At 37.6% G+C, this 14,343-nt stretch overlaps 2 protein-coding genes across 3 annotated transcripts; both read right to left on the bottom strand.

Moving 5' to 3' along the window:
* Positions 1 to 7,708: 7,708 nt before the first annotated feature.
* LOC130718366 (FCS-Like Zinc finger 8) lies at positions 7,709 to 10,091 on the bottom strand. 2 transcript variants are annotated; one of them, XM_057568950.1, is made up of 4 exons: positions 9,886 to 10,091; positions 9,632 to 9,733; positions 8,705 to 9,537; positions 7,709 to 8,101 (listed from the first exon to the last, which is right to left on the bottom strand). In XM_057568950.1, the coding sequence occupies exons 3-4, from the start codon at positions 9,490 to 9,492 to the stop codon at positions 8,002 to 8,004; spliced, it is 888 nt and encodes a 295-aa protein (XP_057424933.1). In that variant the 5' UTR covers positions 9,493 to 9,537; positions 9,632 to 9,733; positions 9,886 to 10,091; the 3' UTR covers positions 7,709 to 8,001. The 2 variants fall into 2 exon arrangements, with proteins under 2 accessions (XP_057424933.1, XP_057424934.1); XM_057568951.1 differs by having other exon boundaries at positions 9,632 to 9,730.
* Positions 10,092 to 12,837: 2,746 nt separating this feature from the next.
* Positions 12,838 to 14,068, bottom strand: LOC130718247 (non-specific lipid transfer protein GPI-anchored 5-like). The gene is made up of 3 exons (XM_057568781.1): positions 13,595 to 14,068; positions 13,247 to 13,288; positions 12,838 to 13,155 (listed from the first exon to the last, which is right to left on the bottom strand). The coding sequence occupies exons 1-3, from the start codon at positions 13,911 to 13,913 to the stop codon at positions 13,037 to 13,039; spliced, it is 480 nt and encodes a 159-aa protein (XP_057424764.1). The 5' UTR covers positions 13,914 to 14,068; the 3' UTR covers positions 12,838 to 13,036.
* Between the last annotated feature and the right edge of the window lie 275 nt (positions 14,069 to 14,343).

Raw genomic sequence — 14,343 nt, 5'->3', positions numbered from 1 at the left:
AGAAAAAATTGTTTTTTTTTTCAGAGCTTGGGCAAAGGCCCTAGCTAGCCGGGCGGTAAATCCGCCCCTGGTGGCGGCGAAGGCTGAAGAGTGAAGAAGCGTACGAGATGTTGGATTGCAAGGAAGAATGGGTTTTCAGTTTAAGGAACCCTACACAGCTATACGGAAGGAAACGACGACAGTTCTGTTTCTGTATTTCAGTTTTTTTTTTTACATAACGAACCGGTCCAACCGTAAGGGCCGAGTCGCCGGTTTTTTACTAAACCGGCCGGTTTTTTCCGGTTCGCAGCGGGTGTATTGCATGACCGATCCGAAGCTCGGCTCGAACCGGCTTAGGGTCCGGTTCCCGGCTCAACCGGTTGAACCGGCCGGTTCGAGTCGAGTCTGATAACACTGGTTTTATGCCATTGCATCCAATTACCAACCTAATAACAAACGCGGGAATGTGATTCCCTACTGAAATTCTGGTTCTCGCACAGGACAGATGTCGAACGCGATGTTGGGACAATTGGTTCGACAATTGCACAACAGTACATAAATTAAATCAACGAAAAAAACACAGAGAATTGATAACCCAGTTCGGTGTCAAAACACCTACGTCTGGAGGATACCAATCCAGGAGTCAATCCACTATCTTAGTAATAGCTCTCAGGTCATACATGAAAGTCCCTCCTATACCTAAGTACTCCCCCTTAGTATAGAGCCTCTTCAATGTCTACCACTATTACAACAAGTGAATCTAGCTTAGCCCTTCTCCTCTAAGCTATGAGAAAACTTTCTCTAACCCCTAAAGACCACTGCCACAGCGATCAAGACATGTTTATCAATAAACAAGTTTGATGAGATTACAACTCAACTAAACATATCAACTTAGTACTTGCAATAGCACAGGAATCACTAAGTTGTTACAATACTCACAACAGGACTCAAATAATAAACCCTAAGATCAGTATATCACACTCAGAATCCCTGTTTTGCTAGGGTTTATAAACTCCTTTATATAGACGTTCACGTGAGGCTTGGATCTTCAATGGGCCGAACGTCATAGAGTCCACAACAGCACTTCTGGAAAGAATCTTCAAGGAATCAACTCTTACCAGAATAAAATAACAGAACCAAGTAAGTTTAAATTCAAACTTTGAGATATACTTGGTTCACACGTTATCAATCTTGTTACTTCAACCAAGATTAAAACAAACACGCCTTCAGAAGATAAAACGCACAGCATAGGATAAATCTTCTGAATCCCCTTACAGTCAGCAGCCCAACAAATAACTTGATTTCAGCGATTGAACCACCAACATACGTAAACACACCATGTTGTTCCAGATGTTGGAACATATGGTTGCACATCATGTTTTGAGCAAAATGCAGCCAATCAAAAGAACTACAATCTCCCCCTTTGGCAAATTTTGCCTAAAACATGAACTGAAGGCCAAACATGCACAAACAGCAGTACTCAAATAACATTAGCTAAAATGCAGACAAACAGCACAAACAGCAGTACTCAAATAACATTAGCTAAAATGCAGACAATCATAACAAAGGAACAACAATCTCCCCCTTTGTCAAATTTTAGCTAATACAATCCACTACCATAAAAACTCTTCAGAATACTTGCAGCTTGAATCATCAGAGAAGAGTAACCAGAATATATCAAGGTAGCACACTTCAACATAGTTATTTGCAGTAGCTATGCACAAACACAATCTCAGAACCATACTCCATACTCAGTGCAGTATTAAAACCATATCAGAGTTCAGCACAGCAGCACACACTTAACACCCTGTAAGCAGCAAGATGCTGCTCTAAAACAAGCACAACTGACCAGCAAACCTCTTCACAGTAGCAAGCTACCACAGACACAAACACAGCAGCACAAACTACACATACTATTACTCCCCCTTATTAGCACAATTTGACAAAGGTAGTTAGATGAAACCAGGAAACATGTTAAGACTAAATCCACAAATGCTTACCAGAGATGACCATTGTAGGCAGCCAAAGTGCACATAACAGATAGTCATAGAGTTATGACAACCCAACATCAGCAAGAAATTCCATGATATCCTTGCACTTCATAGCTTCTTGACTACACTCTTTCTCACAGCCAATCTTTTCCTGACACACAGATTTCCACGTCTGAACATTTGCTTCAGGATGGAATGACACATTATCCAGAGGAGCAGGGGGAACATTAACAGGAATTCCCTTGCCTCTTATCTGTTTTCTAGCAGTGGGCACAATGTTCTGCACATCTGGTTCAACATTTGTCTCTGAATCATTAACAGAAACTTTCTTCCACTTCAAAGATCTTGTCTGGGTATGCAGATTTTCCTTCTTTCCTTCCTTCTTATTTAGTACAGCAGCAACATCCTTGTTGGTTCTGGGAAAATGACTAGGAGCCTTCACAATCTTTTTCTCTTTAAGCCCTCTAGGTTTCCACTCTTTCCTTGCTTGAACACGTGAATTGGTCCTTGGTTGATCATGTTGATGAGGAAATCCATACAATCTGTAACAGTAGGGCCTTATATGTCCATATCTTCCACAATGATGGCATCTCCAACTCAAGTTCTTTGCCTTCTTGCCTTGTGGGTAAGTATATGGTATCTGTTGATACACATGTTTGACACAATGTTGTGGCATCTGGTTTGACATCTTGAATTCAGTTTTTCTTTCTGCAGGAACAAACTTACGAGTGATCTTTTTGGATTCTTCTGGTGCAGAGTCACTCTCATATCCCAAACCTTTCATATCCTTGGCTGTCTTTCCTGTTTCTAACATCAGATCAAACATATCAGTACCATTATTCAACATACGTACAGATTTTATCATACCTTCAAGTTTAGATTTCAGCACAGATACTTCCTCTTGAAGATTGTTATTGATATCCAGCAGATTATGTTTTTCATTTTCAAGACCTTTGACAGTTCTCTCCAGCTTCTTACCATAGTCGCACGCTTCTTGCCATTTCTTGAATAACAACTTGTATGTTTCAGCAAGTTCTTCTTCTGAAATTTCTCCATCACTGGACTCAGTCTCAGAATTGTATTTCACAGTAAGTCCCAAGACTTGATTTCTAGTTTTATCTCCTTCAGAATCTTCATCAGACCAAGTGACCATCATCCCTTTTCCTTGTTTCTTCAAAAACGTTGGACATTCTGATTTGATATGACCATACCCTTCACATTCAAGACACTGGACCCCTCTGCCTTTGCTAGATTTCTCTTCATCCTCTTCAGCGTTGGAAACAAATACTATACTTTTCTTCTTCTTATCAGATTTGTCATTGAGAGACATCTCAAATGTTTGTAAAGACCCAATGAGTTCATCAACCTTGATGTTGCTGATGTCTTGAGCTTCTTCAATGGCAGTAACTTTCATATCAAACTTCTTAGGTAGAGACCTGATGATTTTTCTTGCCAACTTTTCTTCAGACATTTTTTCTCCTAACGCAAAGGATGTGTTGGCTAGATCACGCAAGCGTATATGGAAGTCAGAGATGGATTCATATTCCTTCATTTTAAGATTTTCAAACTGGGTTGTGAGCAACTGAAGTCTTGACATTCGAACTCTTGATGTGCCTTCATGAGTTGTCTTGAGAATCTCCCAGGCATCCTTAGCCACAGTGCATGTATTGATTAGCCTAAACATATTTCTGTCTACTCCATTGAAAATAACATTCAAGACTTTGGAGTTTCCAAGAGCTTCTACATCTTCTTCTTTCGTCCACTCTTCTTCGGGCTTTAATTCTTCTGTTAATGTTCCTTCTTAAGATACTACAACTGGATGTTTCCAACCTTTCACAATTGCTTTCCATGTTTTGCTGTCCATAGATTTAAGAAAAGCAACCATACGAGCCTTCCAATAATCATAGTTGGTACCATCCAATAAAGGTGGCCTAAGGAGTGATCCTCCTTCTTTAATGTTGTCCATGAAACCAGAATACATATTCCCTGGAACTCACCCAAACAGAATAGGGTGCCTGCTCTGATGCCAATTGAAATTCTGGTTCTCGCACAGGACAGATGTCGAACGCGATGTTGGGACAATTGGTTCGACAATTGCACAACAGTACATAAATTAAATCAACGAAAAAAACACAGAGAATTGATAACCCAGTTCGGTGTCAAAACACCTACGTCTGGAGGATACCAATCCAGGAGTCAATCCACTATCTTAGTAATAGCTCTCAGGTCATACATGAAAGTCCCTCCTATACCTAAGTACTCCCCCTTAGTATAGAGCCTCTTCAATGTCTACCACTATTACAACAAGTGAATCTAGCTTAGCCCTTCTCCTCTAAGCTATGAGAAAACTTTCTCTAACCCCTAAAGACCACTGCCACAGCGATCAAGACATGTTTATCAATAAACAAGTTTGATGAGATTACAACTCAACTAAACATATCAACTTAGTACTTGCAATAGCACAGGAATCACTAAGTTGTTACAATACTCACAACAGGACTCAAATAATAAACCCTAAGATCAGTATATCACACTCAGAATCCCTGTTTTGCTAGGGTTTATAAACTCCTTTATGTAGACGTTCACGTGAGGCTTGGATCTTCAATGGGCCGAACGTCATAGAGTCCACAACAGCACTTCTGGAAAGAATCTTCAAGGAATCAACTCTTACCAGAATAAAATAACAGAACCAAGTAAGTTTAAATTCAAACTTTGAGATATACTTGGTTCACACGTTATCAATCTTGTTACTTCAGCCAAGATTAAAACAAACACGCCTTCAGAAGATAAAACGCACAGCATAGGATAAATCTTCTGAATCCCCTTACAGTCAGCAGCCCAACAAATAACTTGATTTCAGCGATTGAACCACCAACATACGTAAACACACCATGTTGTTCCAGATGTTGGAACATATGGTTGCACATCATGTTTTGAGCAAAATGCAGCCAATCAAAAGAACTACAATCTCCCCCTTTGGAAAATTTTGCCTAAAACATGAACTGAAGGCCAAACATGCACAAACAGCAGTACTCAAATAACATTAGCTAAAATGCAGACAAACAGCACAAACAGCAGTACTCAAATAACATTAGCTAAAATGCAGACAATCATAACAAAGGAACAACACCTACCTCCACATTCACGGGAATGTATTTCCCAACCTTGACTAAACGTCCCCTAAGGCGAAAATCAGCGGGAGCGTGGCAAAAGCGTGATGAAAGCGCAGAAGCGTGGCAGAAGCGCGATTTTGAAGCTTCTGCCGCTTTAGCCATGTTCGCTTGTTTCCGGGTTTTTTGACCCGTTTTGCTAAAATTACGGGTTTTAATTCTAATTTTCAATAGTTCCCCTTCTATCTTGAGCCTCTCTCTCGTCGGTTGAAGCCTCTGCCTCTTGCGATTCTGTGCTGCTCTTTCGCCGTCTCAGCCGCCGCCGCCGGCGACTCACAATTTGCATGTTTGTTCCTCTTCAATTCTCTCTCTCTCACTCTCTCTCTCCTTCTCTCTCTCTCTCTGTGTGTGTGTGTTGTTCATCAATTCTTCTTCTATTTCTTCCTTCGACTCTGCCTCTCTGTTCTCTGTTCTTCTATTACAATGGGTTGTCACTGTTCGAATGAGTTAATGGCTTACTAAGAACACCTCTCTTTGTTCTCTCTTTGTGAAATGAGTTTTGTTAATGGGTAATGAAAATTATGTTTTGGAAGCTTATTTTATGACTTTTGTATGAATCATCAATTATGAGTTATGGTATTTTATGTTCTATGTATGATATTGTTAAGACTTTTTGTCAATTATACCATTTATATGCATATAAATATTTATAAGTGTAAATATATATATGATATAAATATATTTGGCAAAAGCGGCTAAAGCCTACGCTTTAGCGCTTTACGCTTTTGGACCCTCTACGCTTTACATCTAAATCCCGCTTCTGACTACCTTGGTGGTCAGTGGTCACCTGGCACACTTACTCCACTTTAACTAGAGGTATCAACTCCGTTTAATACTTTGTGGGTGCTTACTCCATCCTCTTTTGGAAACAATTTTATTCGACCCGGAACATTCACATTAAGGTGAGCTAACTCTTACAATAGAAATACAAGACTCAAACTCGAGACTTTACTCAAGGAAATCAATTATCATTAGTAGTGTATTAAGTACTTGATGATGAGAGTTTTTCAGTTTATAGAAGTCATATCCAATTTAAGCATGATTATCAAAGTAAGATGTGGTTTAAACTAAAAAAAATTGGATTCGTTCACTCAATCAGTTTTCTTGGGCCTTAGTCAAGGGTTATGGGTTGGGTCATGGGTTGGAGTTAGAACTTCAAACTTAGAAGTATCTAATAGTTCAGTGGTTCAAGGCCTCTTGTATTTTTGGGTCCAGTTTGAAGCCCGTTAGGAAAAAGGTTTTATTTTCCTTTGGGCTAAGTAATTTTCAGCGCATTAATAATTGGGAAGGAGTTTGGTCCGGTATCATTGTCAAGGGACTAATCAGGATTTGACGTAAATGGCTCCGGCTCCATGTGCTGCAGCTATCAAACCTGGCAAGCCAATAGGTACAAATTCATCTTCTTCTTCTCTCTTTGTTATTTCACTTTTCAACATGTTAATTCCTTGGAATCTAATGTACGAATGAACTTGAGTGAACCTTTTCACGTACATTTTGGAGTGGTTTCAAACTTGTTCATTTAGGTGGCCAAACCACAAACCAAACGGGTTCTAAGCCGTTCAGTTTTTCACTAATAGATCTAACGGTGAATTCTTATTATCACTTCTATGTGTGGTTTTCCACTTTTCCTTGTTTGTGTTTTCTGTATCCCAAGTGGATTAGAGCATACTATCTTGTGCTGTAATAGATATCTGTTGTGCTATGCTGTAATGCTCCCTAGGGTTCGATTCTCTTGTTCTACAAGTGCTGTTTAACTTAACTTATGCCTTAATATGATTGCCAAACTTTGAAAAGAAAGCACTAAAGACTTAATAAAGTGTATTGGGAAATAAAATAATGAGCAATACTTTTCCTTCCTATAACACCTTTTTATAATACTTTTTTCTCTCTACCTTTCTTCATTATGTCACCATTTTCTCCCACATCTCTTTCTACCTCTACCCTATCTCCTTGTAATAGTAATAGGAAAAGTTGTACCACCCCCACCCAGGAGTGGGAGTAGGAGTAAAATTAGAATGACCCCAATAATACTGCTGTGCCTGATCGAATCTTTCTTCAAAGAAACTGCATGTTCTGGTAAAAAGAAGATAAATAGTTAAATACGGACAAAGATGTGGTTTGCATTTTTAACTACACTAGCACTTACTTTAACTAGTTCCTGTCATCTTCACTCATTTAGCAATATAACCACTTCTAATTGGTCTCATAATCTAATTCTCCTTTTGGAAAATGACCCAGAATTATTCCCCGGAACATGTCAGAAAGCTGTTCCTTTGTAAAACTTTCATCATGTGCTGCAGTCCCTCAGAAACTATATACAAATCTACTGATTATATGTAAGAAAACAAATGATTTGTAAAATAGTAGCTCCTATCATCATGTATGTAAATGTGCTACAAGGACAAAAAAAAATTAAAAATTACGCAAAAATAAAGAATCTACTTGAGATGATGTAGTTGGTCCTAGGTGCGTCATTATAGTATTATTACTTTCATAAAAAATAAACAAAGATAATGCAAGCTGAAGTCATAGATAATGATCATTGCAATCAATTCAAGACAAAAACTGTTGACAAGCCAAAAGCAATCCCATGATTCATCATTTCAACAAAAGCACCTCAACAGCATCTCAGCCTTTCAGTTCAGTTCATCTCTATCTTCTACACATCTTTATCTCAGAGAGGTTGAGAAGCTGAAAGAAAGATCAAAACCAGGTACAGTGATCCAGGATTTCCAAGGACTATTTTGTGTCCTAGAAATGAATCTAGAAAACTAAAAATGAAGAGGGTGTATTATTCTTAAGACATTTGGAGGAAAGTTGAATGGTTTTGTTTGGATGGGGAGCTAAGGGATTGGAACTAACTAAGTCATATAAAAATCCTCAGCTTCCAATTTGCTCATCCCTTCCTCCAACAGCATCCCCTGGTAACGGCATTCATGGCTGCAAAATGCCCTCTCACCCCTGCAAAACAACATCATCCAATTAGATTGAAGATCTATATGAAACTTTTATCATTCTTTTCAGGAATGACTCAAATCAGACACACACTATCAAAGCACACTTCCATTTTGAGTCATTCTTTTCAGGAATGACTCTAATCAGACACATACTATCAAAGCACACTTCCAAACTAAAATTTATTGCCATTGTTTATTACAATTAGAGAATCATTTTCAATACAAAACAGCCCCTTGAGTTAGCTAAATTGGAATGGTTTTTGCTATATTAACCATTGACAAGGCCAAAGATCCTAAGAAGACAAAATGATACTGAATTTCTTAGTAAAAATTAGCAAGATAAATTAAGGCCAGCCTTGTTAATCATGATATCTAATTCAATTTCCTGCAGAAACATAACTTTACCCTTTGATGACCAGATATTAACAAAGTTTACACCACATAACATACATGAGCCAAATGATCTATTAATTCAGATGTAAAATTCAACATGCAAACCAAATTTTATTTCATAGATAGAAAGAAAAAGAACTTGACAGTTCTGATTCTGATATTATCAGCACTCAAAATCTGATCATCCATGGGGATAAAGAATAAGCAAAATTACCTGTACATGTAGATGTCTTTACCCTGGCCAAGATTCTTTTTGCAGTAAAAGCAGTTGCTGAGAAAGCTCTCAGATGGATAATAGCTTGTGTGATGAGGAAAACACCCATTTTCCATGGCAGAAGCAGCAGAGCATGATCCAGCACCAAAGCAACTACTCCCAATGATGCAATTATCAAATATGTGAGTAGTTCTCGGGTTAGGACCATGCGAAGTCACACGAGTGTAGTCCTCAGAGAGCTCCATTTCACTAGCAGAGAGACACCCAGTGAAGACTTGATGAGAATTGGCACACCCAGATGGATATTTCCCCATAGGAGACAGTGAAAAGCTTCCAGATGAAGAATCCAACTGAGAATTCCTCGTCTTGATGGCAAAATCAGCACTGGAAAAAGTTGGTGTGGGTGTTAGAGGAGGAATCTGAATCTTCAGCTGAGATCCAAACAGAACCATTCTGCTCTCAGATTTTGAATTCACTTCACCATGTTTGTGATCATCAACAAGAGCATCAACAAGGCCAAGACCAACACCTTTGGAGTCCAAATTCTCCCAGCAACGCTTGACTTCACCACCCCCTGGTGTTCTGGGGCTGTTTGATTCACACCAGAACGGGTTCTTCAACCCAGAGAATGGTTTGCTGTCGAGTATGGAAGTAGGACTCATCATAGTTTCAGCTTCATTGAAACTTTTTGGTGACAGATTAGTGAACAACCTTGGAGAATTGAAGAAAGAAGAACCAGATTTCCTGTGATTTTCAGCTGGAGATGATGAAGACCCAGAATCTGTCATGATGAGAGCTTGTTGTTGTCACCAACTATTACTCTAGATCTCTCACTGTGAAACCAAAACACAGAAAATCTCAGAAATTCAGAACAGTGTTCCAAGTGTTTGTGAAAATGCGTGAGAGAGATTAGATTATAGAAATCACCTGAAAGGACAAGAGTTTCACAAAGACACTGCCATGGATTCAACGAGGCAAACATCATCAGCAGCTTGAAAGAGGAAAACTGCAGTGAAATCCAGTGTTCTACTGAAAGCAAGAAACAATGAATTGCAAGTAAGTTTCCATGAATAGAACACTGTGATCTTAAACCTCTGTGACAAAGTTGCAGAAACAAATATAGAAAATTGAAAGTGAAAAAAAAAGTGAGTGAGAGTGTGAGAGTGAGAGAGGGGTTTCACTTTTTCCCCGGGTTTCTCGGCTTCCGTTCTTCTCCTCTGTGAGAAGAGAGAATCACGAAGAGGGTGAAAAACGACATGCAAAGAGAGTCTCAGTGGTCATGATCACAGGACCAGACGTGCATGCTATCAGACACCAGAACAAAGATGAGTTTTTTGTATTCTTGTTCCTTCTTTTGGCTTCCTTTATTTCTCCCTTTCAATTCCTTGCATTTATGTCTATTTTTTCACCTTCAATTATTATTATTACCGCTTACTCGCGCCGCCTATCAGGATTCAACACAGTTGGCAGATAACTGAGTATTTAGTTCTAGTTTCAATCCATAAATAACATGTTTAATGGAAGAAAACCTACTTACATCAGTTTATGCGTTGTGTTTCGTTTTCAGTTTGGAAGTATATTTGATGCATTGAAATTCGAAATCGCACATTTCAATGCTTTAAACATGAAAGAAGTTTTGAACTCCATTAAGTGAAACACTTAGTGTCTGTTTGGTTTTCAGTTAAGAAGTGCGTTTGAAACATTGGAATTCGAGATCACGATTTCCAATGCACATTCAACCAACGGAATTCACTTGCTGGATTGAGTGAATGTGCTTTCACATTCACCCAACTGAAAACCAAATAGGCACTTAGAAATTGAAAATCAAACAAACACTTAATATGATATATAAATCCAGACAGAATTAGTCTCATAATTGTTAGTGGTTCAATATTTTCGAAACTCAACTCAAATAATAATGAAATGCAAAAGAAGACCCACAAGAGTAAAGATGAAACAAAACTGGTCCCGCCTCTAACAGTGTACCCCATTTTCAGCACAAAAACGTAAAAAGGGAAAATGGAAAGAAACGGTGGAGATGGTGATGAATGATCATTGATCAAAATTCATCATATCATAAAGCCTATCTCACTCTTTTCTTTTCTCTTTAAATTTATGAGGAGTGGGGCTATCTTTTTCACCGTACCTCTTTAATTGCCCACTAGCTCAGTCTTGCATCATGAGCCCTGGTATGAAGTTGCAGAGACAAGTACAAAGGAAACAAATGAGAAAAGCGGTTTCCTGTGCAAACGAGTAACTGGTTGGTGGGTTCTTATAAAAGAAGATGCGTGTGTGAGAATCGGTTTGTGTTGGTTTCAGGAGAATCGGTGGTTTTTAACTTTGAATAAAACCAAAACCATACAGAAGCAAAGGATGGCAGTTTTTTACTACCATGTATGATGATTGTTGATGTTGTTTGTTTGTGTTGAGTGAATGGAAATTTTGGATCGGCTATCTTAATCTCTCACTCTCAACCCACTCAGCATCAATGAATCAGACGCGGAAGAGTATTATGGTAGTATGTAGCATTATAGCATGCTCACATCATTCCTAGAACCACTCACGAGACTTAAAAGTTAAAACTAGAAGATGCCTCTATCACATTCACATCTTCATTAAATACAATAAATATATGGGGTTAATTACTTGCATGTTTACTTGCATGTTTGATTTGACGTTAAAGTCATTGTAAATGTAATTTTACATATACCAAGATTTAATGAATAAATAATTTATTAGTATGTTGAATTTAAAGTGGATCGAAAAAACAAATTTTTTATGAAATTTACATTGAATTCAACATAAATTTAAATACACAAATGATTTTACTTTTTTTCACTAATTGAAGTTTGATTTTGGTCCCTAATTAGGGTAAAGTTGGGAAAACACTCTTGCAATTAGACAAATACCTCACCTTTAATCTTCACTGGAGAATGACCTCTGATGACCTTAACATGTGTCCAACAAGGTGGTGTGGCATATTGACGTTGTGAGTATTGTGTTGGATGGATGTAGATATACCAAAATTTATTATTCTTTTCTAATTTTTGAACATATAAAATTAGATTTTATCCTTTATCAAAAAATTATTAACTCCTAATCATATTCCTAATTTCATAAATTTATCATCTTTCATAGAAATTCATCTTAAGAAAATCATCCAAAAGCTTGAAGACTTTCTTTACTACCACCACCACTCTCTTCCCCTTCTCCACCTATTTACTATTCCTAATTTTAAAGCACCAATTTTTAGCTATCCTATTCTTCAATGTGGGTAGCTTTGTACGCATGTTGAGTGTGCAGAAAAAAAGCTTTTAAATTCAATCCCTACACAATACACTTGAAAGAAGGGATAAAAAACCTTAATTATGATTAAATTTTGAATCCGAAATAATCAGTATCCAAAAGGCGAACCAGATACCAGTGGTTTACAAAAAAATTATGACATACTTATTGGCAAATTAAAATTGTGATCTCATGATGCATTTTTTCACTTGCTGCATCTGGTGCTTTGATTTCGATTCTTTAAACAGTTAGCTACAGTGACTAATGAGTGTTTACTAGTTTAATCACGCTGCAATGGAAATGTCTTCTTTGCATCAAACAATAGTTTGAAAAGGCCAATCATGGTTTTTAAATGTAATATTGGAATCTACTCCTCTCTAGTTTAACAATTTAATAATGTGTTTAGTTAGGTAAGAGCAGCCTCCAAAGTCCAAACAATTTCTCTTCGATAAAGGAAATAAACTTGTATATTTTTTACATATGATAAAATATTATTAGATCTTGCCAACATGGTTTTGGTTTTGGCTGTATGAATTTTTTATTTTTAATACAACAACCGCAATATTTTGCTAAAAATAAAAAATGTCTACTATTAATCATCATGTAAGCTGTCCTGCATAAGATATAGCTTTCTCCCTCTTTAATTTAATTTAACTTGAAAAAAGACATGTAATGTGAGTGATGACACTGAAATCTGGTTGTGCATCATATGCTATGAACGAACATATGGTTTTTGGAGATCTTCATCTGCCCCTTGTTCTGAGTATTCAAATGATTCTATTGTTACGTGGTTAGTTTTATCATATTTTGACATAAAGTGTTAAAAAATGATTATGATTGTGTTTAGGTAAACAACTTAATTATACAATCCATGATTATTGATGAAGGGGAGAGTACATATAAATATATCTCTCTCAGTTCACAATACAAAACAATGTAACCAAATATTGATTACAAAAATGAATACATCTAAAATAGACCACAATCTTTAACAACTGAAAAATAGCACTCAAAATGAAAAGCCAACTGATTATAGAATCAGCATGTTCAGAAAGTCGAAGCATATGTTGCTGCAAAAACAATGAACAGCAGAGGAATTGATAACTTGATGGAATTTCCACTGGAGGAGCCATCGTCTGGTGTGGGCACGGTTCTTGATCCGGTGCCTGCAGTTAAACATCAAATTAAACTTAACATGAACAAACTGGATCAGAAATACCAATTCCTCAACATGTTGAATTAGCATTGTGTACATACCTGATGGATCCGAATTAGGAGAATCTGCTGGTGTAGCAGCAGCTGTTTACAACCACATGATGAATATTAATTAGAAAAAAGCAATGGTGATGTTAAATGTTCATTTTTTTTTAAATTTTGACTATACATATATACATTGGTTAGAATAGTAGAGTGGACATGTATATATATGCCAAAGATGTGGAAAATTGATCAGTTTAAAGTGATGGACTAAAATAGTTGCATAAGCTTCTGTTTCTTCAGGGTCAATTCTAGCAACCAGAAGTTACTCGTAAGTCGGACTTGATTCTGGTTTTAAAATCAATTGTAGAACAATTTTCAAACATGCACGGAATGTTGGTGTCTTACCATTACACTGGCTGGTGGGTGGGGTCTGCACATTGCAAGCACTAGGCAAGGCCAGAGCCTGGGTTTGGTTGATGCTGATTCCCAGTGATGATCCTCCGCCGTTAAGAACCTGACACAGGCACTGTGGTTGTGACCTCACAACACTGGCAAGCTGTGAGCAGCACCCTGAAGATGGGGTTGAGGAGTTCCCTGTGATGTAGTTGAGGCACGGTGACAGGTTCACTAACACACTAGTGCAACTTGATTGTGCTGCAGCTCCGGCACAGAGTATTGCAATTACCACCAGAACCAGACCCATCACCATTTTTGTTTGTGCCATATTGAATTGGAAGTTAATGATGTAAAATCTAGTGGTATATATCCTTTGAACTGAGAAGTGAATATTGTGTTTTTTAAGACTGTAACGTTGTGTTTGATTTACTTGGATGGTTGAAGGGATGGAGTACTAGCAGGGGGTTTTATAGGGAAAAAAAAGACATTAAGATATAGAAAGCAATTGAAGACAGGTTATGTTGGTGAACTACTTCTCTGATATATTAAGCTGTTCAAAGTTCAAATAGGGAGACTTGAATCTTTGGCCTATAAAATTAAATTGCATAGAAAATTCCAAACACAGGTCTGTTATGTGGATCACCAACCTTTTTGATGTTCCAGGTGAGGGATGTTAGGATGAGTAAAAACATGAGTTCAGAAAAACGAACTACGTGTTTCCTACGCTTGATTTGTTGAATTTAATTTCCCTTGTATAG

This window comes from Lotus japonicus, chromosome 5 (assembly GCF_012489685.1).
Source record: "Lotus japonicus ecotype B-129 chromosome 5, LjGifu_v1.2".
Taxonomy (NCBI): Eukaryota; Viridiplantae; Streptophyta; class Magnoliopsida; order Fabales; family Fabaceae; genus Lotus; species Lotus japonicus.
Note: the sequence above shows the minus strand (reverse complement) of the source record. Positions and strands in the feature narration are given on the sequence as shown.